Here is a 24901-nt window from a genome sequence, read left to right as displayed (position 1 = left end):
TCTTTGAAAGAGCAATCCACTTAGTCCCACTCCCCCGCTCTTTCCCCAGAGCCCTGTAAATGTTCCCTTTGAAATATTTATCCAATTCCCTATTGAGAGAGCAAGAACATATGAACAGAAGAAATAGGAGCAGGAGTTGGCCATTCGGCCCCTCGAGTCTGCTCCGCCATTCAATATGATCATGGCTGATCCTCTATCTCAATACCATATTCCCGTTCTCTCCCCATACCCTTGATGCCTTTTGTGTCTAGAAATCTATCTCGCTCGTTCTTAAATATATTCAGTGATTCAGCCTCCACTGCCTTCTGTGGTAGAGAATTCCACAGGTTCACCACCCTCTGAGTGAAGAAATTTCTCCAAATCTCAGTCCTAAATGTCCTACCCCGTATCCTGAGACTGTGACCCCTCGTTCTGGACCCCCCAGCCAGGGGAAACAACCTCCCTGCATTTAGTCTGTCTCGCCCTATCAGAATTTTATATGTTTCAATGAGATCCCCTCTCATTGTTCTAAACTCGAGTGAATACCAGGAATCAGTCTGGTGAACCTTTGCTGCACTCCCTCTATGGCAAGTATATCCTTTCTTAGGTAAGGAGACCAAAACTGCACACAATACTCCAGGTGTGGTCTCACCAAGGCCCTGTGTAACTGTAGTAAGACATCCTTGCTCCTATCCTCAAATCCTCTTGCAATGAAGGCCAACATACCATTTGCCTTCCTAACTGCTTGCTGCACCTGCATGTTTGCTTTCAGTGACTGGTGTACAAGGACACCCAGGTCCCTTTGTCCATCAACATTCCCCAATCTATCACCATTTAAATAATACTCTGCCTTTCTGTTTTTCCTTCCGAAATGGATAACCTCACATTTATCCACATTATACTGCATCTGCCATGTATTTGCCCACTCACTCAACTTGTCTAAATCACCTTGAAGCCTCTTTGCATCCTCCTCACAACTCACGATCCCACCTAGTTTTGTGTCGTTGTCAAACTTGGAAATATTACATTTAGTTCCCTCATCCAAATCATTGATATATATTGTGAATAGCTGGGGCCCAAGCACTGATCCCTGCGGTACCCCACTAGTCACTGCCTGCACCCTGAAAAAGACCCATTTATTCCTACTCTCTGTTTCCTGTCTGTTAACCAATTTTCAATCCATGCCAGTATATTCCCCCCAATCCCATGTGCTTTAATTTTGCACACTAACCTCTTATGTGGAACTTTATCAAAGGCCTTCTGAAAATCCAAATACACCACATCCACTGGTTCTCCCCTATCTATTCTTCGTCTATGACGAGCCCTAACTTTCTGTGGCGAGTTTAGTTTGTATTTACCACAGATACAGGAAGCTCACGCCGTTCACCGGTGAGGCAGACAGTGAGATGCCGTTTTCGCGAAGCTAACGGTGGAGTGGCACATCTCGGTCAGCGACTCTTGGGGGTGGGCCTTTAACCGCTCATCTGCCCCTCTCCTGAAGTTGAATAAATAACGAGAGTGCCATTCGCCTCACTGTTACTTTGACAGAAAAAGCTGGTCCAATATGACAGGGGAGAGAGCAAAAATAAGATGAGGAAGCAGAATAGAGCACGAAGGAGGTTTGCTCAGTTAATTTAGAAATGATGTGGAGATGCCGGTGATGGACTGGGGTTGACAAATGTGAAGAATCTTACAACACCAGGTTATAGTCCAACAATTTTATTTGAAAATCACAAGCTTTCGGAGGCTTTCTCCTTCGTCAGGTGAATGTGGGAATCCTTGAATGTTTCGCATTTATAGTCAGAGAACAATACCTAGTGATTACAGATAATCTTTCCAACTGCCCGTTGTCAAGGCAATCGAAGTGTTCAGACAGATAGGTGTTACCTACAGGACCACCGAATATACAAACGGCCGGAACACAAAACAGAGAGAGAGAGGGAGAGAAACATCTGAAAGGAAGAGAAAGACAGAGAATGACCCGTTGTATTAAAAACAGATAACTTTTATTTGCTGGTGGGGTTACGTGTCGCGTGACATGAACCCAAGATCCCAGTCGAGGCCGCCCTCATGGGTGCGGAACTTGGCTATCAATTTCTGCTTGTCGTGTGTCTCGAAGGCCGCCTTGGAGAACGCTTACCCGAAGATCGGTGGCTGAATGTCCTTGACTGCTGAAGTGTTCCCCGACTGGGAGAACAGCGTCCACGACACCACACAACCCTGCCACGGTAACCTCTGCAAGACATGCCAGATCATCGACACAGATACCACCATCACACGAGAGGACACCACCCACCAGGTGCATGGTTCATACTCCTGTGACTCGGCCAACGTTATCTACCTCATACGTTGCAGGAAAGGATGCCCCAGAGCATGGTACATTGGCGAGACCATGCAGACGCTGCGACAACGGATGAACGGACACCGCGCAACAATCGCCAGAAAGGAGGGTTCCCTCCCAGTCGGGGAACACTTCAGCAGTCAAGGACATTCAGCCACCGACCTTCGGGTAAGCGTTCTCCAAGGCGGCCTTCGAGTCACACGACAACGCAAAATCGTTGAGCAGAAATTGATAGCCAAGTTCCACACCCATGAGGACGGCCTCAACCGGGATCTTGGGTTCATGTCACGCTACACGTAACCCCACCAGCGAATAAAAGTTATCTGTTTTTACAACGTAAGGAATCTTACAACACCAGGTTATAGTCCAACTGTTTTATTTGAAAATCACAAGCTTTCGGAGGCTTTCTCCTTCGTCAGGTGAGTGTGGGATTCCATGGAAGGTTGCCGCATATAGTCAGAGAACAATACCAACTGCCCGTTGTCAAGGCAATCAAAGTGTTCAGACAGAGTGATGTTACCTACAGGACCACCGAATACACAAATGGCCAGAACACAAGACAGAGAGAGAGAGAAACATCCAAAAGGAATCCCACACTCACCTGACGAAGGAGATAATCTCCGAAAGCTTGTGATTTTCAAATAAAACAGTTGGATTATAACCTGGTGTTGTGTAAGATTCCTTACTTTTGTCCACCCCAGTCCATCACCGGCATCTCCACATCTTTAATACAACGGGTCATTCTCTGTCTTTCTCTTCCTTTCGGATGTTTCTCTCCCTCTCTCTCTCTCTGTTTTGTGTTCTGACCGTTTGTATATTCGGTGGTCCTGTAGGTAACACCTCTCTGTCTGAACACTTTGCCTTGACAACGGGCAGTTGGAAAGATTATCTGTAATCACCAGGTATTGTTCTCTGACTATAAATGCGAAACATTCAAGGATTCCCACACTCACCTGACGAAGGAGAAAGCCTCCGAAAGCTTGTGATTTTCAAATAAAATTGTTGGACTATAACCTGGTGTTGTAAGATTCTTTACATTAATTTAGAAACAAATTGTCAGAATATGACAGACGCCCTATAGCATAAGTCCTGGATCCTGGGGCTGACCCAAGTCTCTAAACCCCATGGGTTACTTATCGTCAAAGAGCAACACGTCTGCCTATTGACCAGTCACAGATAAACCTGACTCTTTCACCATAAATCACATTGCTTATCAGAGTTTGTAAGAAACATGGTTCTGGAAAGGGTTTTTAAATCCTTGTGTACTCATTCTAATTTGATTGTTTTTATTTAAATTTGTGCTGTTAAATATCTTGCTGTGTCTTTTGGCTTCTGTGTATTTAACCTGCAAATAAATTTGACCAAATAGTTTTATCCGACACACACTGCTCTGGCAACATGTCCATGGGCACCTCACACCTCAATGAAGGGTGCATCCTGGTGCATGTTTTGGATCACAAGAGACCACTGGAAACTGCAGGTGTTGCAAACAGATCTGAGGGAAGCAGAATTCTTGGCCTCACTCCCCAGACTGAGCGACAGAATTATTGTTGAGGTGGTGTCGCTGCAGTGAGGGTTGTTGGGTGGTCACTGAGGCCACCCGGGGATGTCCAGACTGTGAGGGAGAATCAGACCTGAATCCACACTCACCACAGCTGCTCAATGCATTAGCAACACCACAGCGACCGATGACATCACGATAACATGGAGACTGATGACATCACGACAACATAGAGACTGATGACATCACGATAACATGGAGACTGATGACATCACGACAACACAGAGACTGATGACATCACGATAACACGGAGACTGATGACATCACGACAACACAGAGACTGATGACATCACGATAACACGGAGACTGATGACATCACGACAACACAGAGACTGATGACATCACGATAACACGGAGACTGATGACATCACGACAACACAGAGACTGATGACATCACGATAACATGGAGACTGATGACATCACGACAACACAGAGACTGATGACATCACAATAACACGGAGACTGATGACATCACAACGATTGACGGGCTGGATTATGAGCATCACTGGGGGTGAAACATGAGTTTCATTAAATTCAGAGCAGCTCCATGTGGGAAATGTATAATGAACAATCATTTCTTCCATGTTTCCCCTGATTTATATTTGTTTTATTTCCAATGAATCTGGAAACCATCTGCTCATTTCCAGGTGGAAGCAGCAGCATCGCACTGACACTGAGCTGGGATTTCCAGTTTGCATATCTTTGTGTTTTCTCCCTCTCTGCTGCAGATTAAAGCTGGAATAAAGGAGATTGGCCCCTTGTGTGGAGACCGGAGTCCTGGAAAGATCGAAACAAACAGCAGCAGTGTGCAGATTCTGTTCCACAGCGACGACTCGGGAGAGAACCATGGTTGGAAGTTTGCATTCACATCTGTCGGTAGGTTCCAGCGTTCTCTCATGTTTAGAAATGTTCACCTCTCCTCCTAACTCCTCGTTGTGGGGCTTCCTCACCGGCATTGTCTGTCCCCAGGGTTCATCCAGCTCTTCCTCATCGTGAGCCTGGGCCGGAGTGTCAGCACGATATTCAGTCATACGGAGCATCCAAGTCCAGTCCAGTACAGCCCATACCCAGTCCAGCCTAGTCCAATCCAGCCCAGCCCATACCCAGCCCAGCCTAGTCCAGTCCAGTACACCCATACTCAGCCCATACCCAGTCCAGCCTAGTCCAATCTAGTACACCCATACTCAGCCCATACCCAGTCCAGCCTAGTCCAATCCAGCCCAGCCCATACCCAGTCCAGCCTAGTCCAATCCAGCCCAGCCCATACCCAGTCCAGCCTAGTCCAATCCAGCCCAGCCCATACCCAGTCCAGCCTAGTCCAGTCCAGCCCAGCCCATACCCAGTCCAGCCTAGTCCAATCCAGCCCAGCCCATACCCAGTCCAGCCTAGTCCAGTCCAGGTCAGCCCATACCCAGTCCAGCCTAGTCCAATCCAGCCCAGCCCATACCCAGTCCAGCCTAGTCCAGTCCAGCCCAGCCCATACCCAGTCCAGCCTAGTCCAATCCAGCCCAGCCCATACCCAGTCCAGCCTAGTCCAATCTAGTACACCCATACTCAGCCCATACCCAGTCCAGCCTAGTCCAGTCCAGGTCAGCCCATACCCAGTCCAGCCTAGTCCAATCCAGCCCAGCCCATACCCAGTCCAGCCTAGTCCAGTCCAGCCCAGCCCATACCCAGTCCAGCCTAGTCCAATCCAGCCCAGCCCATACCCAGCCCAGCCCAATCCAGCCTAGTCCAGTCCAGTACACCCATACTCAGCCCATACCCAGTCCAGCCTAGTCCAGTCCAGTACACCCATACTCAGCCCATACCCAGTCCAGCCTAGTCCAGTCCAGTACAGCCCATACCCAGTCCAGCCTAGTCCAGCCTAGTCCAATCCAGCCCAGCCCATACCCAATCCAGCCTAGTCCAGTCCAGTACACCCATACTCAGCCCATACCCAGTCCAGCCTAGTCCAGTCCAATACACCCATACTCAGCCCATACCCAGTCCAGCCTAGTCCAGTCCAGTACAGCCCATACCCAGTCCAGCCTAGTCCAGTCCAGTACACCCATACTCAGCCCATACCCAGTCCAGCCTAGTCCAATCCAGTACAGCCCATACCCAGTCCAGCCCAATCTTCAGCCAATAGCCCCAAGTGTGGATTTCCCAACTGGAGTCAGAGGATAGTCAGGAGCAGCGGCCGGCTGATCCCTCCTCTCCTGAGGTCAGGTAACAATTCACCCGCTGCCCCAGCACAAACCAGCTAATTAGGCCTAATCCAGCCCAGTACAACATCACAGGCCCAGGCCCTCAACACCGAGTGAGTGTTTGATTGTGATTGTGTGTGCATGAGTGTGTGTGCCTGTGAGTGTTTGCATGTGTATGTGTGTCTATGAGTGTGTGCATGTGTGTCTGTGAGTATGTGTTAGCGTGTGTCTGTGTGTGTGTGAGAGTGTGTGAGAGTGTGTGTATGTGAGTGTAAGTGTATGAATTTGAGTGTGTATGTGTGAGTGTGAGTGTGTGTGAGTGTGTGTGAGTGTGAGTATATGAGTGTGAGTATATGTGAGCGGCGTATATGAGTTTGAGTGTCTATGTGAACATGAGTGTATGAGTTTGAGTGTGAGAGTGTGAGTGTGAGTATATGTGAGCGTGAGTGTGAGTATATGTGAGCGTGAGTGTGAGTCCGCACCTAGTGCTATATCACCATGTTGCACTTGGTGGCAGTGTGTTGCGTGTGAATGTTTACCGGGTGGCAGGGACCTGGGAGGACCTGTGCTCCGTGTCTTGATGGTCCTCAGGCCTGAGGTGGGTTTTGTCTCGATGCTGCGAGATGCTGAGACGGACCTGCTGAAGGTGGCACTTATTTTGCCTCTTTCCTGACACCTGGGTGGGTAACCCGCCCAACAAAAAACGTCCGTTTTCCACGCGATCGCGAGTCAATTGGAGCCGCTTAATGTGGCTTCCGGGTTTGGCGTCTGAAAGCTGCGCAGCGGGCGGACTGCGCACCCACATCACAGGCTGTCAGCTGGAGGAGGTCTTTTTAAAGGGGCAGTCCTCCAATGGCTGCTCCTGGAGCAAACACCCACACACCACAATGGAGCAGCACAAGGGGAAAGGCTGCTCCTAGATTCAGCGATGCCTCACTCCAGGTGCTACTGGATGGGGTGAGGGGGAGGAGGGATATTTTCTACCCGGAGGTCGGGAGGAAGTGGCCTGTCTCTGCCACCAAGATGGCCTGGCTCGAGGTGGCAGAGGAGGTCACCAGCAGCAGCAACATCTCCCACACCTGGATCCAGTGCAGGAAGCGCTTCAATGACCGAACCAGGTCAGTCAAAGTGAGTAACTTACTCATTCTCCTACACTCCGTCTTCCACATCACCGCCCCCACCCCACAACTCATTCTGCACTGCCAACGTTACTCCAATATATCACTCCCCAATCCACTCAAAGCTCATCCTCAACTTACCTGCATTTCCTCAGCACTTCCTCACCTCCCCATTGGTCACCCCACCACTACCACTCAACTCAATGCTCATACAGTGTCATGGCTCTGTCTCATACTCACCCTCTTTCACGGTCAGCCTCATCCAACCAATGCATTCAGCGGTTGGCCACGTCACCATCACTCACTCACGCAGCTCTACTTTCTCCTCTTATAGGAGAGAGCTCAGAATGCACGGGAGAGGACGAGGACCGGAGGGGGGCGACAACAGGTAGTCGTCCTCGCAGGCGCGGAGCAGGAGGCGCTGGAGCTGAGCCGAACCCTCGAGTGCCTGTCCCTCGGGGACGCTGAGACTGGCCCCCCACAAACAACTGGTGACTGAACTTTAACATTCAGCACTCACAATATCAATCGATGGTAACATGCCCCGCCATCTTCAGCACCTCAGTATGCTCATCGCAACATGACACATCTGTGATGATGCTTAATATTGCCTTCTGTTCCCTTACAGGCCCTTCAGCGACCGCTGTGACGGCAGAGGGTGATTCCTCAGAGGACCTGCCGGCCTCTGAGGGGGCACCGTCACATCTGAGCGAGCCATTCACCAGCGCAGATACACACACCTCGGTGGGTCCCTGTCCTCACTTAGTTGGGGTCGCACATGGTGAGTCACCACAAACGTGAGCACGAGCAGACACTGGTGGCAGGGGCAGCTGTGGAGAGTCCGAGTCGGTGGGAGCTCTCTTCTCCAGGCTCTGCTCAACTGAACCCTGGGGGCCATCCTTTAAAAGGAGAATGATCGAGGGGCAGCAGCACATTTGCGAGGTGCTGGAACAGGTGCCACACGCACTCTCCACAATCGCGCAGAGGATGGAGGAGTCCAACTCCTGCATGAGTGCAATGGTGGCACAGGTACAGGAGGGAATCTCTGAGATACTGTCACAGGGACTTGAGGGCATCTCTGAGATAGTGTCACAGGGACATGAGCAACTCTCTGAGATACTGTCACAGGCAGGCAGATGCACTGGCACTGGCCTGACAAGGCTTCACACATGTCCTCCAAACTCGTCCAGCAGGGTGGTAGGAGTGATGTGGGCCTGGCCCAGGGGAGGGATGATGCCGAAAGGGGACATGGAAGTGGGGACGCCACTCAAAGCGCCCCCACGTCTCACCCGTTGCCTCCCTCTCAACCAGTACCCGCAAGGTGGTCGAGTCTGCCTCTTTGGAGGGGTCCTCACAGGCACCGAAACCTAGAGGGCGTCGGCCCAAAGCGTCTAATTGGTCAGGGCATGAACAAGAGCAACCTGCCACTACCTCTGCTGCAGCCACAGGGGAGGCACCACGTGGGAATAGTCAGAAGAGAAAGGCGAAGGTTTTGTGAGCACGAAGGGGATGCACAAGGGTGTTTGACGGTTGGTCATGTTTTTTATTTATATTTGCTTGTTGTTAAACTCACATTAAATATTATTATTGTCACCACTGCTGCCACGTCTTGGCCATTCTTCACTGGCTTTTCTAATATGGCCCTTTCATGAGGTTCACCATGAACACCCACACTTGATGCCACCCATTGGGTCACCCTACAGTGGGTGTATGTATAGTTGCAGGACTGATTTGTGCAGGGGGGTCAGGGGGGCCGGCTGGTGTGGCCACTGCTCTGTCCAGGTGGTGAGGACTGGACTCTTCACACTGTCTGATGTTAGGAGAACCGTTCACATATCAGTGACTCCCTGGCCTCACGAGCAGCCAGGTGAGCCGCTGTTCTGCCCATGGGTTGCTCCTCCTCCTCTGCCTCCTCCTCCTTCTCCTCCTCCTCCTCCTCAATGCGGATGGCAGATGTGGATGAGGCCTCCTTTGGCGGCCCCCCTTCTCTGTTGTGCCATATTGTGCAGGGCACAACACACGACTGTAATGTGTCCCACTCTGTCTGGTGCGTATTGAAGAGCTCCCCCAGAACGATTAAGGCACCTGAAGCACATCTTGAGCAGCCCTATAATATGCTCAGTTGTAGACCTGGTGGCGATGTGGCTGTCGTTATATCGACGCTGTTGCTCGGAGATGGGATTCCTCAGAGGTGTCATGAGCCACGTGTGCAGGGGGTATCCCTTGTCCCCGAGGAGCCAGTCCTTGCGGGTGTTTGGTGCGTGGAAGAGGGGTGGGATGTTGGGCTCCCGGAGGATGAAGGAATGTGGCAGCTGCCAGGGAATCTGGCGCACACGTGAAGGAATCTCTGGCGGTGGTCACAAATGAGCTGAGTGTTGATGGAGTGATGGCCCTTCCTGTTGATGGAGTGATGGCCCTTCCTGTTGATGAACAGTCCTGGCTCGTGTGGAGGTGCTCGTATTGCTATATGGGTGCAATCGATTACACCCTGCACCCATGGGAAGCCAGCCACAGCGTGGAATCCCACTGCTCTCTCCGTCTGGCTGAGGTTGTCCATGGGGAAGTTGACGTAGTGCGAGGCCCTGCGAAACAAGCCGTCGGTGACCTGCCTTATGCACTTGTGTGCAGACGACTGAGAGACCCCGGCGATATCCCCGGTGGCACCCTGGAATGATCCGGAGGTGAAGAAGTTGAGGGCAGTGGTGACTTTCACAGCGACAGGTAAGGAGATGCTGCTTGGGCCCAGCTGGGAGCAGCTCGGCATGAAGGAGGCTGCAGATGTTGGCGACTACCTGGCGACTGACTCTGAGCCTCCGTATGCACTGCTCCTCGGAGAGGTCCAGGAAGCTGAGCCTCGGTCTGTAGACCCTCTAGTGAGGGTAGTGCCTCCTGCGACGTTGCTCTCTCTGTTGTTGCCCCCTGTGCTCTTGTGCCTGTGGCGCTGCACTGTTTTGTGGAGCTCCACGTGGCGGAGGTGGACGGTGTGCCTGGCGAGGCCGGTGATGTTGCTCATCCTCGGATGAAGTGATGAATGCAGCCATGGCGCCCCCCCCATCCTGACAGTGTGAGTTTGAGGGGGTCCGCAAAGTAGGTAAATATGTTTGAACAGCAGAATTTTGAGTGGAAAGTAAGAATTTTCAGTGAAAACTCAAAGATCCCGCAGCCAAAACTTTGTCTGAAATCACAGAGTGCCCTGCTGCAATAATGACCTTTTCTCCCCATCTGTCAAATAAGCATTTGAATCTCCCACTGGCCGCTGGCTGAAACACGTCTGTTGCAACATGGCGTGTATCCCACAGCACGGGAAACACGCTGAGGATGCTTCAAAATCGCACCCCTGCCAAAATCTGAAGAAAATTAAGTACCTGAAGTACTTAAAGTACCTGAACAACTGTGTAAAGTATCATCCCGCCGGCTTTAATCGCCGGTGGGACTTCCGCATTCGGGAGGCGCGGGAGCACCCAGACGCATCAATGGAGAACCCGGAAGTCGGCGGGTTGGAGCCGGGCTCCAAACCCAAATGGGATTTCCCCGATATTAGGAACCGCCCGCCCCCATCACACCCACAATTTCCCAATATCTGTCTCACCACAGGCACTGTACACTGTCTCTGTATCACCACAGGCACTGGACACTGTCTCTGTATCACCACAGGCACTGGACACTGTCTCTGTATCACCACAGGCACTGGACACTGTCTCTGTATCACCACAGGCACTGGACACTGTCTCTGTATCACCACAGGCACTGGACACTGTCTCTGTATCACCACAGGCACTGGACACTGTCTCTGTATCACCACAGGCACTGGACACTGTCTCTGTCTCACCACAGGCACTGGACACTGTCTCTGTATCACCACAGGCACTGGACACTGTCTCTGTCTCACCACAGGCACTGGACACTGTCTCTGTATCACCACAGGCACTGGACACTGTCTCTGTATCACCACAGGCACTGGACACTGTCTCTGTATCACCACAGGCACTGGACACTGTCTCTGTCTCACCACAGGCACTGGACACTGTCTCTGTATCACCACAGGCACTGGACACTGTCTCTGTATCACCACAGGCACTGGACACTGTCTCTGTATCACCACAGGCACTGGACACTGTCTCTGTATCATCACAGGCACTGGACACTGTCTCTGTATCACCACAGGCACTGGACACTGTCTCTGTATCACCACAGGCACTGGACACTGTCTCTGTATCATCACAGGCACTGGACACTGTCTCTGTATCACCACAGGCACTGGACACTGTCTCTGTATCACCACAGGCACTGGACACTATCTCTGTATCACCACAGGCACTGGACACTGTCTCTGTATCACCACAGGCACTGGACACTGTCTCTGTATCACCACAGGCACTGGACACTGTCTCTGTCTCACCACAGGCACTGGACACTGTCTCTGTATCACCACAGGCACTGGACACTGTCTCTGTATCACCACAGGCACTGGACACTGTCTCTGTATCACCACAGGCACTGGACACTGTCTCTGTATCATCACAGGCACTGGACACTGTCTCTGTATCACCACAGGCACTGGACACTGTCTCTGTATCACCACAGGCACTGGACACTGTCTCTGTATCACCACAGGCACTGGACACTGTCTCTGTATCACCACAGGCACTGGACACTGTCTCTGTATCACCACAGGCACTGGACACTGTCTCTGTATCACCACAGGCACTGGACACTGTCTCTGTATCACCACAGGCACTGGACACTGTCTCTGTCTCACCACAGGCACTGGACACTGTCTCTGTATCACCACAGGCACTGGACACTGTCTCTGTCTCACCACAGGCACTGGACACTGTCTCTGTATCACCACAGGCACTGGACACTGTCTCTGTATCACCACAGGCACTGGACACTGTCTCTGTATCACCACAGGCACTGGACACTGTCTCTGTCTCACCACAGGCACTGGACACTGTCTCTGTATCACCACAGGCACTGGACACTGTCTCTGTATCACCACAGGCACTGGACACTGTCTCTGTATCACCACAGGCACTGGACACTGTCTCTGTATCATCACAGGCACTGGACACTGTCTCTGTATCACCACAGGCACTGGACACTGTCTCTGTATCACCACAGGCACTGGACACTGTCTCTGTATCATCACAGGCACTGGACACTGTCTCTGTATCACCACAGGCACTGGACACTGTCTCTGTATCACCACAGGCACTGGACACTATCTCTGTATCACCACAGGCACTGGACACTGTCTCTGTATCACCACAGGCACTGGACACTGTCTCTGTATCACCACAGGCACTGGACACTGTCTCTGTCTCACCACAGGCACTGGACACTGTCTCTGTATCACCACAGGCACTGGACACTGTCTCTGTATCACCACAGGCACTGGACACTGTCTCTGTATCACCACAGGCACTGGACACTGTCTCTGTATCATCACAGGCACTGGACACTGTCTCTGTATCACCACAGGCACTGGACACTGTCTCTGTATCACCACAGGCACTGGACACTGTCTCTGTATCATCACAGGCACTGGACACTGTCTCTGTATCACCACAGGCACTGGACACTGTCTCTGTATCACCACAGGCACTGGACACTATCTCTGTATCACCACAGGCACTGGACACTGTCTCTGTATCACCACAGGCACTGGACACTGTCTCTGTATCACCACAGGCACTGGACACTGTCTCTGTATCACCACAGGCACTGGACACTGTCTCTGTATCACCACAGGCACTGGACACTGTCTCTGTATCACCACAGGCACTGGACACTGTCTCTGTATCACCACAGGCACTGGACACTGTCTCTGTATCATCACAGGCACTGGACACTGTCTCTGTATCACCACAGGCACTGGACACTGTCTCTGTATCACCACAGGCACTGGACACTGTCTCTGTATCATCACAGGCACTGGACACTGTCTCTGTATCACCACAGGCACTGGACACTGTCTCTGTATCACCACAGGCACTGGACACTATCTCTGTATCACCACAGGCACTGGACACTGTCTCTGTATCACCACAGGCACTGGACACTGTCTCTGTCTCACCACAGGCACTGGACACTGTCTCTGTATCACCACAGGTACTGGACACTGTCTCTGTATCACCACAGGCACTGGACACTGTCTCTGTATCACCACAGGCACTGGACACTATCTCTGTATCACCACAGGCACTGGACACTGTCTCTATATCACCACAGGCACTGGACACTGTCTCTGTATCACCACAGGCACTGTACACTGTCTCTGTATCACCACAGGCACTGGACACTGTCTCTGTCTCACCACAGGCACTGGACACTGTCTCTGTATCACCACAGGCACTGGACACTGTCTCTGTATCACAACAGGCACTGGACACTGTCTCTGTCTCACCACAGGCACTGGACACTGTCTCTGTATCACCACAGGTACTGGACACTGTCTCTGTATCACCACAGGCACTGGACACTGTCTCTGTATCACCACAGGCACTGGACACTATCTCTGTATCACCACAGGCACTGGACACTGTCTCTATATCACCACAGGCACTGGACACTGTCTCTGTATCACCACAGGCACTGGACACTGCCTCTGTATCACCACAGGCACTGGACACTGTCTCTGTATCACCACAGGCACTGGACACTATCTCTGTCTCACCACAGGCACTGGACACTGTCTCTGTATCACCACAGGCACTGGACACTGTCTCTGTATCACCACAGGCACTGGACACTGTCTCTGTATCACCACAGGCACTGGACACTGTCTCTGTATCACCACAGGCACTGGACACTGTCTCTGTATCACCACAGGCACTGGACACTGTCTCTGTATCACCACAGGTACTGGACACTGTCTCTGTATCACCACAGGCACTGGACACTGTCTCTGTCTCACCACAGGCACTGGACACTGTCTCTGTATCACCACAGGTAGTGGACACTGCCTCTGTATCACCACAGGCACTGGACACTGTCTCTGTATCACCACAGGTAGTGGACACTGTCTCTGTATCACCACAGGCACTGGACACTGCCTCTGTCTCACCACAGGCACTGGACACTGTCTCTGTATCACCACAGGCACTGGACACTGCCTCTGTATCACCACAGGCACTGGACACTGTCTCTGTATCACCACAGGCACTGGACACTGCCTCTGTATCACCACAGGCACTGGACACTGTCTCTGTATCACCACAGGCACTGGACACTGTCTCTGTATCACCACAGGCACTGGACACTGTCTCTGTATCACCACAGGCACTGGACACTGTCTCTGTATCACCACATGCACTGGACACTGTCTCTGTATCACCACAGGCACTGGACACTGTCTCTGTATCACCACAGGCACTGGACACTGTCTCTGTATCACCACAGGCACTGGACACTGCCTCTGTACTACCACTGAGCTGCATGATAACAGACCAATGCGTTCAATGAAGCCTCGGAGATTCTGGTCTGTAGCCCAGCCCCAAGTGCCTAAAGGTTGGAAAAGACAGACTTAATCACATGTGGCACCCTGGGCCTCTGCCCCCACAGCCTGCCCATCTGTGGCAAAACCACAGCCTGTGCCTCGGGCCTGCATCATCAGGCATTCCTGGCTCATATTTCTGGAGCTGCCATAAGCTTCAGGCACTGGGGAATTTGTAAGACAGGGTGCTGCAGATGAGAGTCAATCAGGCCTGCAGATGTGGGTCAATCAGGCCTGCAGATGTGCGTGGTGAACTGCTCCAGTTGACCCATCACCTGCTGCACACAGTCTGACACATTGTGATCAATTCTGGGCACCACACTTTAGGAAGGATGTCAAGGCCTTAGAGAGGGTGCAGAGGAGATTCACTAGAATGGTACCAGGGATGAGGGACTTCAGTTATGTGGAGAGACTGGAGAAGCTGGGATTGTTCTCCTTAGAGCAGAGAAGGTTAAGGGGAGATTTGATAGAAGTGTTCAAAATCATGAAGGGTTTTGACAGAGTAAATAAGGAGAAACTGTTTCCAGTGGCAGAAGGGTCGGTAACCAGAGGACACAGATTTAAGGTGATTGGCAAAAGAGCCAGAGGTGAGACGAGGAAATATTTTTTTACACAGTGAGTTGTTCTGATCTGGAATTCACTGCCTGAAAGGGCGGAGGAAGCAGATTCAATAATAACTTTCAAAAGGAAGTTGGAGAAATACTTGAAGGGAAAAATTTACAGGCCTATGGGGGAAGGGCCAGGGAATGGGACTAATTGGAGACATCTTTCAAAGAGCCGGCACAGGAACAATGGGCTGAATGGCCTCCTCCTGTGCTGTACCTACTGTGTTATGATGATACATTCCCCAGTGCCTGTCCCCAGCATTTCAACTTAAATACCCTCATCCTCATTTTCAAATCCCTCTCAGGCCTCACTGCATTCAACTATCCTCCCCAGCCCTGTATCTTAACCTGCACTTTCCATTCTTCTGACTCTGACTTACTGTACAAACCCAACGCCACCTTCTCTCTTCTCTCCACTCCACCCAGGACCAGGTCACACTCTGCGATTGTCTGACCAGCCTCCTCTTGTCTTTTCATACCTGCAAATACTTTTCACATCTTCACCCTGCAACTGTCTCTAGCATTTTACTCCTGCTTCTTGTTGGACGTTCCTCAATGTCTGGGGATGTTTGTTCTATGAAAGATGCTCCAGATAGTGCAGGTTGTTGTTGATGAAGATGATGATGAAGATGACAATGTTGACATTGTTGATTATGTTCTTGATCTCAGTGTTGATCCTGATCTCAGTGTTGATCCTGATCTCAGTGTTGATCCTGATGCCAGTGTTGATCCTGATCTCAGTGTTGATCCTGATCTCAGTGTTGATCCTGATCTCAGTGTTGATCCTGATGCCAGTGTTGATCCTGATCTCAGTGTTGATCCTGATCTCAGTGTTGATCCTGATGCCAGTGTTGATCCTGATCTCAGTGTTGATCCTGATCTCAGTGTTGATCCTGATGCCAGTGTTGAGGTGGATACGGCCAATGATGATGATGAATTTCATGTTCATGGTTTTGATGCTGATGTTGTTGATAATTTTGATGTTTGATGTTAATGATGTTGATGCACTTGATAATATTAGTGATAATATCTGCTAATATCAGTGATAATATCAGTGATAATAGTGATAATATTAGTGATAATATCTGATAATATCAGTGATAATAGTGATATCAGTGATAATATTAGTGATAATATCAGTGATAATATCAGTGACAATATCTGATAATATCAGTGATAATATCAGTGACAATATCTGATAAAATCAGTGATAATATTAGTAATAATATCAGTGATAATATTAGTAATAATATCAGTGATAATATCAGTGATAATATCAGTGATACAATCAGTGATAATATCAGTGATAAAATCAGTGATAATATTAGTAATAATATCAGTGATAATATTAGTAATAATATCAGTGATAGAATCAGTGATAATATCAGTGATAATATTAGTAATAATATCAGTGATAGAATCAGTGATAATATCAGTGATAATGATGATCTTCAAGGTGCCAGTGATGCTGGTGTTTCCTGGCTATATCTTCCACCACGTGCCCCGCCCAGACCGCCACGGTGGTGGTGTGGCCCTTTTCACCAAATCACACCTTGGTCTGTCCCCCTACTCCTCTGCCACCACCTTCTCCTTTGAGCATCTCACCTTGTTCCACCCCTCTCACCTCCCCTTTAAGATGCTCGTTCCCTGCCGCCCTCCCAAGCACCACACCAAGCTTCTTACCGCGATATCTTCGCTGCTTCCCTCCCTCAGGATCTGCACTGAGCAACTCCTCATCCTCAGTGATTTCAACCTCCATCTCAACTCATCATGCTCTCTCTCCTCGGAGTTCACTGCCCTCCTATCCTCCCTTAATCTCTCCCTCCATATAAACTCCCCAGCCCATATTCACGGCCACGCCCTTAACTTTGCCATCTCACATGGTCTCTCCACTCCCATCGTGTCAATCGCAGATAAGGCCGTCTCTGATCACTTCCTTGGATCCCTCTCCACCCACATAATCCTTCCCCCTCCCAACCCCACTTCCTTCTATGTCCACCCCTGGGAAAAACTCTCGCCCAAGTCACTTACATCGGCACTTTCAAATTCCCAACTCTCCAGCCTCTGGCCCTCCATTCACCACGACATTTCTGCAGCTACCGATCTGCTCAATCACACGCTCACCTCCACTTTTGATGCCCTTGTCCCCATTAAAACCATTACCCTCTCTCACCCTGGTCATTACCCCTGGTACAGCCCTCATCTCCACTCCCTTAAGTCCAAGGGACGCAGACTTGAACGTTTATGGCAGACAACTGGTTTATCCATTCATCGCCAGATCGAGCTGGACCACATAAAGCACTATCGGATCCTGCTCTCCTCTCCCAAAACTGCTCACTATTCCAGGATCATCCTGGAATGCAAAGATAACCCCCGGCTTCTCTTCACTACAAACCGTCTTCTTAAACCCCTCTCCCCTGCCTCCTCCACCCTCAGCTCCAACAAAAAGTGCAAGGAGCTCATGGAATTCTTTATCACTAAGATTGAGATCCTTTCAGTTGCTTCTGCCTCTTCCCTGCCTTCCCCACCCCACCGAGCCAAACTTCCCCCCTGGTTCCCCCCTGCCTTAGCCTTGAACTCACATCTTCCTTTAGTTTCTCTCCTATCTCCCCTCATACACTCTCCAAGCTCATCTTGTCCATGAGACCCAACTCCTGCTCCCTCGACCCTATTCCCATCTAACTGCTGACCACCCAACATCCCCTCTTGGCCCCCATGTTAGCTGATATTGTTAACGGTTCCCTCTCCTCGGGTACTGTCCCCCTCTCCATTAAATCTGCCGTCATCACCCCCCTCCTCAAAAAACCCACCCTGATGCCTCTGTCCTTACAAACTACCACCCCGTCTCCAACCTCCCTTTCCTCTCCAAAGTCTTGAACGTGTTGTCGCCTCCCAAATCTTTCCCACAACTCCATGTTTGAATCCTCCAATCAGGTTTCCGCCCCTGGCACAGTACTGAAACAGGCCTTATCAAAGTTACAAATGACATCCTCTGTGACTATGACCGTGGTAAACTATCACTCCTCATCCTTCTCCAGCTGTCTGCTGCCTTTGACACGGTTGGCCACACCATCCTCCTCCAACTCCTCTCCTCCGTTGTCCAGTTGGGTGGGACTGCGCTCACCTGGTTCCATTCTTATCTCTCCAGTCGTAGTCGGAGAATCTCCTGCAATGGCTTCTCTTCCTGCTCCCGCACCGTTATCTCTGGAATCCCCTCAGGATCTATCCTTGGCCCCTCCCATTCCTCATCTACATGCTGCCCCTCGGCGACATCATCCGAAAACACAACGTCAGATTCCACATGTACGTTGACGACACCCAGCTCTACCTCACAACCACCTCCCTCCACCCCTCCACTGTCTCTCATTTGTCGCATTGCTTGTCCGACACCCAGTACTGGATGAGCAAAAATTTCCTCCAGCTAAATATTGGGAAGACTGAAGCCATTGTCTTCAGTCCCCATCCACCGAGTCCATCCCTCTCCCCGGCCACCGACTCCATCCCTCTCCCCGGCCACCGACTCCATCCCTCTCCCCGACCACCGAGTCCATCCCTCTCCCCGGCCACCGACTCCATCCCTCTCCCCGAGCCACCGACTCCATCCCTCTCCCCATCCACCGAGTCCATCCCTCTCCCCGGCCACCGACTCCATCCCTCTCCCCATCCACCGACTCCATCCCTCTCCCCGGCCACCGAGTCCATCCCTATCCCCGGCCACCGACTCCATCCCTCTCCCCGGCCACCGACCCCATCCCTCTCCCCGGCCACCGAGTCCATCCCTATCCCCGACCACCGACTCCATCCCTCTCCCCGACCACCGACTCCATCCCTCTCCCCATCCACCGACTCCATCCCTCTCCCCATCCACCGACTCCATCCCTCTCCCCGGCCACCGACTCCATCCCTCTCCGCGGCCACCGACTCCATCCCTCTCCCCATCCACCGACTCCATCCCTCTCCCCATCCACCGACTCCATCCCTCTCCCCATCCACCGACCCCATCCCTCTCCCCGGTCACTGTCTGACGCTGAACCAGGCCGTTCACAACCTTGGCCTCCTATTTGACCCTGAGATGAGCTTCTGACCCCATATCCTCTCCATCACCAAGACCGTCTACTTCCACCTCCGTAACATCGCCCGTCTCCGCCCCGCCTCAGCTCATCTGCTGCTGAAACCCTCATCCGTGCCTTTGTTACCTCCAGACTGGACTATTCCAATGTTCTCCTGGCCGGCCTCCCATCTTTTACCCTCCATAAACTTGAGCTCATCCAAAACTCTGCTGCCCGTATCCTAACTCGCACCAAGTCCCGTTCACCCATCACTCCTGTGCTCGCTGACCTACATTGGCTCCCAGTCCGGGAACGCCTCGATTTTAAAATTCTCATCCTTGTTTTCAAATCCCTCCATGGCCCCACCCCTCCCTATCTCTGTAACCTCCTCCAGCCCAACAACCCTCCGAGATCTCTGCGCTCCTCCAATTCTGGCCTCTTGTGCATCCCCGATTTTCATCGCTCCACCACTGGCGACCGGGCCTTCAGCTGCCTGGGCCCTAAGCTCTGGAATTCCCTCCCTAAACCCCTCGGCCTCTCTCTCCTCCTTTAAGACGCTCCTTAAAACCTACCTCTTTGACCAAGCTTTTGGTCACCTGTGCTGATATCTATTTATGTGGCTCGGTGTCAAATTTTGTTTGATAATCGCTCCTGTGAAGCGCCTTGGGACGTTTCACTACGTTAAAGGCGCTGTATAAATGCAAGTTGTTGTTGTTGTGTTGATATTGATAACATGGTGATGTTAAAGTTGATGTCAGTGATGCTGATGTTGATGTTGGTGTTGATAATTTAGGAAAACACACTGGGAAATTCCTCCCTGACCCTGAAGGGAATCAAACAAGCTCCAAGAGATCACAGTGACTGGGAGACACATCCTCAATACCCAATGCAGGAACTCCTCCAGCTTCCTTTTGAATGTTTGCAGAGAATCTGCACTAACTGCATGAGCCAGAAACTTATTCCGGTGGTGAACAACTCTGCAAAATGAAGTACCTTCTAACATCTAACCTTGTTCTATGCTTATGTAATGTATACACATGTCCCATGGTCCTCCTGAACCTATCCAGCTCATATCACCTATCTTCAAATCTAATCACTCATTATTTTAGAGACCTTGATCAAATATCCTCAAAGTCTGCGCTTTTTTAGAGTAAAAGGCCCCAGTTCTCTAAACCTATCATGGTAACTGAGGACCTTTAAGTCAAGTATCAATCTACTGGCCCTCTTCTGAACCTTCTACAGGGATTCTATATCAGCCACCATGTAAGGGGACCAAAACTGGAAATAGTCTTCCAGATGAGGCCTGACCAAGGCCTTGCACAGAGACTGAATAGTCCTTCTTGTTTTGTGTTTGGCAGTACATCCGAACACTCTATTTTCTTTTTCAATAGCCTCACAGCGGTGATAGACCTTCAGTGATTCATGTACCAGAACACTCAGATCCTTCTACCACTCAGCAGCCTCGAGCATGCAATCCTGCGTGGTGCACACAAGCCTGGTGTTGTCCCAACCCACATACGTAACACTGCATTTACCTTTATTGGAAGACATCAGTCAGATATGGGCCCATTCTTCTATCACGTCTAGAGCTGCCCATAATCTGTTTTTCTCACCCAAGATCCTTACATCGAAACATATCATCCCTGAATATGCAGACCGTTCCCCTGATTCCCTCATTGACATCATAGATAATGATGAAGAGCATTGGCCCAAACATCTCCCTGTGGGACTCCATTATATAGAATTTACAGCACAGGCAAAAGTCCAAATGGTCTATGCTGGTATTTATGCTCCACACGAGCCTCCTCCCTCCCTACTTCATCTAACCCTATCAGCATATCCTTCCTTTCCTTTCTCCCTCATGATCTAACCAAAGTTCTATACAAGTTTAACATAACTTCTCTGCTTTTCAATTCTATCCCTCTAGAAATGAACCCCAGTGCTTGGTTTGCTTTTTTATGGCCTTATTAACCGGTGTTGCTACTTTTAGTGATTTGTGTATCTGTACCCCCAGATCCCTCTGCTCCACTACCCCATTTAGACTCTTATTATCCAAGTAGTACATGGCCTCCTTATTCTTCCTGCCAAAATCCACCACCTCACACTTAACCAAATTGAAATTAATTTGCCCATTACATGCCCATTCTACAAGTTTATTAATGTCTTCTTGCATTTTGTTGCAGTCCTCCTCAGTGTTAACTATACCCTCCAACTTGGTGTCATCCCCAAATTTTGAAATTGTATTCCAATTTCTGAGTCTAAATCATTTATGTAAATGGTGAACAATGATCCCAGCACCGATCCCTGTGGAACACCACTTCCCACCTTTTGCCAGTCCTTTAACCCTTACTCTCTGTTTTCTGTTTTGTGGCCAGCTTGCTATCCATTCTGCTAATTGTCCCCTGACTCCAAATGCTCTGACTTTAGTCATAAGTCTACTATATGGTACCTTATCAAAGGCCTTTCGAAAATCCAAATATATTACATCTACTACATTACCCTTGTCTACTCTTTCTGTCACTTCTTCAAAGAATTCAATAAGGTTGGTCAAGCATGGCCTTCCCTTCTGAAATCCGTGCTGACTATTCTTTATTATATTTTGGGTTTCTAGATGTTTCTCTATTACATCTTTGAGTAAAGATTCCATTATCTTTCCTATCACCGACATTAAGCTAACTGGTCTGTAGTTCCCTGGACTTGTTCTATCTCCCTTTTTAAATATAGGAATCACATGGGTTGTCCGCCAGTCCTCTGGCACTATTCCCTTCTCGAGTAAATTTTTATATATATGTGAAAGTGCCTCTGCTATCTCCTCCCTAACTTCTTTTAGAATGTGCGGATGCAATCCATCCGGACCAGGGGTTTTCTAAGTTTGGTCAGTTTATCAATTATCTCCGCCCTTTCTATCTTAAGTCTCTTCATATCTTTGATTTTTTAGAGGAATATAGTTCTCCTGAACTCTATTGATCACTTTTTAAAATATTTCCCACTGCTCGTCTATCTCTTTGCCAATATTTTTTTCCAGTTTACCTTCCCTAGTTCCATTCTCATCCCCTCAAAATTAGTGTTTTTTCCAATCTATTACTTTGGTCTTTGTCTTACTATTGCCTTTCTCAATCAATGGCCAGAATTTGCTGGAATCACCCATCTCGTGGCGAGCGATCTTTTTATCTCACCCTTCACATCGAACTATATTTGCACTGCACATTGCTGAAAATGCAAATTGACAACGGGGCATCTGAGGCCTCATGAACATCATCCCAATGGCCTATCTCCTTAACTAATGAAAGAAAAGGATAGAGAAAAAAACAGAGTGAATGAGAGAGAAGGAAATGGGGTGAATTAGAGTCAAATTAGATACAGAAAGAAAAATAAAGAGAGGAAAAGAAAGTGGATTAGGAGAGAGAGAAAAGAGGTGGAAAGGAGAAGTAAGAAAAAATGTAAAACAATAATCAGAAGAGGAGGACACTGTAACCCTGTTGTGTTAGGGATTGTTGTTTGGTCCTTGAGAAGTTAGGAGTGAATGGCAGGGTAGGTCTGTGAAATGTACGAACATTCTTGACCCATGAAGCATAGAAACAGCGGCCCCATCCATCATGATCAGGAGCAGTAGACCTGCTTTCAAAGGAGCATAGGAATTGCTAGCCAATAAAAGACCGAGGCCCATCTAGTTCCCTTCTACCACCCTGGTAGTCGCATGATATAATGATAATGGAGTTGTTGACTAATCATAGTAATCAATCTCTATCAATGAGTCTACAACAGACCCAGAGATGAGGTGAGGAAAACCCCCAGTGGGGGAGAGCTTTGGGAATCAGAGGTCCAAAGTCACCTGTTCCTCCCGAGCCTGTTACACTCACCACATGACATGTCTCACATTACTCGTATACTGGATCCCAAAATTATTCCTTGAAAGAAATCAATCTAATTTGCATTTCTGAGTGCCAAAACCACTTTGCATCCTGAGAATGTTTGTCTTCTGCCACTAACAGGAGTGCGGATGGCAAGACTGGCATAAAAATACTGCCAGAACAGATAAAAAGTTTAAAATCCCCTAGGATCAATTCTTCACCTGTTGGAGTGAAACTTCACACCTTTATTTTTCCATTTCTGGGCCTCCAAGGTTGTGGTCATGTCAGGACCATAAATCACACATAATTAACAAAGTCCTTACAACATGAATTTCCAGCCCTAAATGGCTGCGGCGAGATTAATTCGCACTAACACCATAAATCCAGTAATTTCATGACACGCAATGAATTACAGTGGAGAGGCTCACGGTGGGGCAGCACAAATTGTCCATCAGTTTGTGGAGAATCGAACTCCTGGCCTATCCCTTCAACCCAAATTGCTGGATTTTTTACAACCTAATAATGGCGATAGCCGTTAATTCGCCATTATTTTTCCAGCAACTTCTGGGCCATTATCTCAAACTTTATTATGTTATGATCACTATTGCCTAGATGTCCCCCACGCTTACTTCTCTTATCTGCTCTGGTTCATTTCCCATTACTAGATCCAGCAGTGATTCCTCTCTTGTGCTTCTTACATGAAGTCTTGTACACACTGTAAAAACTCCATTAGTAATCGATCCCCATGCAGAATCACCACTACCTTCTGTCTACGAGGAATCAACCAGTATCTTATCCAACCCATAATCTGTTTACCCATTTCCCACAGGACTCAACCTTATTTAGTAGCTTTTTGCGCATTACTGATGATAATGTTGATGCTGATGAAGTCGATAATGTTAATGACGCTGATGTTGATATTGGTGATGTTGATGATGATGATGGTGATGATGATAATTATGGTGATGATGTTGATGATAATTATGATGATGATGTTGATGATGATGATGGTGATGATGATGATGGTGATGATGATGATATTGGTGATGTTGATGATGATGATGATAATTATGATGTTGATGATGGTGATGATGATGATGAAATTGGTGATGTTGATGATGATGATAATAATTATGATGATGATAATTATGATAATTATGATGATGATAATTATGATAATTATGATGATGATAATTATGATGATGATGATAATTATGATGATGATAATGTTGTTTGTATTGATAGTTTGCTGTTATGATACTAACCTCTGGTGACTTTGATTAAATTCCCTTTTTGATTAGGTAAATTTGGCCACTGATGTTGTCTATTTTACCTTTTGAAAATACAAAAAGAAAAATTCTAAGAATATCCAAAGCAAGAAAAAAACATTCAGACCCTCTATCAGCTCTATCAAGATCCAGTCTCTGATTATTGTATCATTGGCCCATCAGTCCCACTCCACCCAGAGTCCGTCTCTGATTATTGTATCATTGGGCCCGTCAGTCCCACTCCACCTAGAGTCCGTCTCTGATTATTGTATCATTGGGCCCATCAGTCCCACTCCACCCAGAGTCCGTCTCTGATTATTGTATCATTGGGCCCATCAGTCCCACTCCACCTAGAGTCCGTCTCTGATTATTGTATCATTGGGCCCGTCAGTCCCACTCCACCCAGAGTCCGTCTCTGATTATTGTATCATTGGGCCCATCA

At 49.1% G+C, this 24901-nt stretch overlaps 1 protein-coding gene across 5 annotated transcripts in view; it reads left to right on the top strand.

The window, feature by feature from the left end:
* The window catches only part of masp1 (MBL associated serine protease 1), a 409480-nt gene that overhangs the window by 172409 nt on the left and 212170 nt on the right, over positions 1 to 24901 (top strand). For all 5 annotated transcript variants that reach the window (XR_010965392.1, XM_067994819.1, XM_067994820.1 and 2 more), the window contains exon 6: positions 4610 to 4757. Coding sequence is in view for 4 of the 5 variants with exons in the window: in XM_067994819.1 (XP_067850920.1) it covers positions 4610 to 4757 (148 nt within the window). In the remaining variant the exon portion in view is untranslated. The remainder of the gene's footprint in view (positions 1 to 4609; positions 4758 to 24901) is intronic.

This window comes from Heptranchias perlo, chromosome 13, assembly GCF_035084215.1.
Source record: "Heptranchias perlo isolate sHepPer1 chromosome 13, sHepPer1.hap1, whole genome shotgun sequence".
NCBI classification, from domain to species: Eukaryota; Metazoa; Chordata; class Chondrichthyes; order Hexanchiformes; family Hexanchidae; genus Heptranchias; species Heptranchias perlo.
The sequence above is the reverse complement of the archived record's forward strand: the minus strand, read 5'-3'. Positions and strand labels throughout refer to the sequence as shown.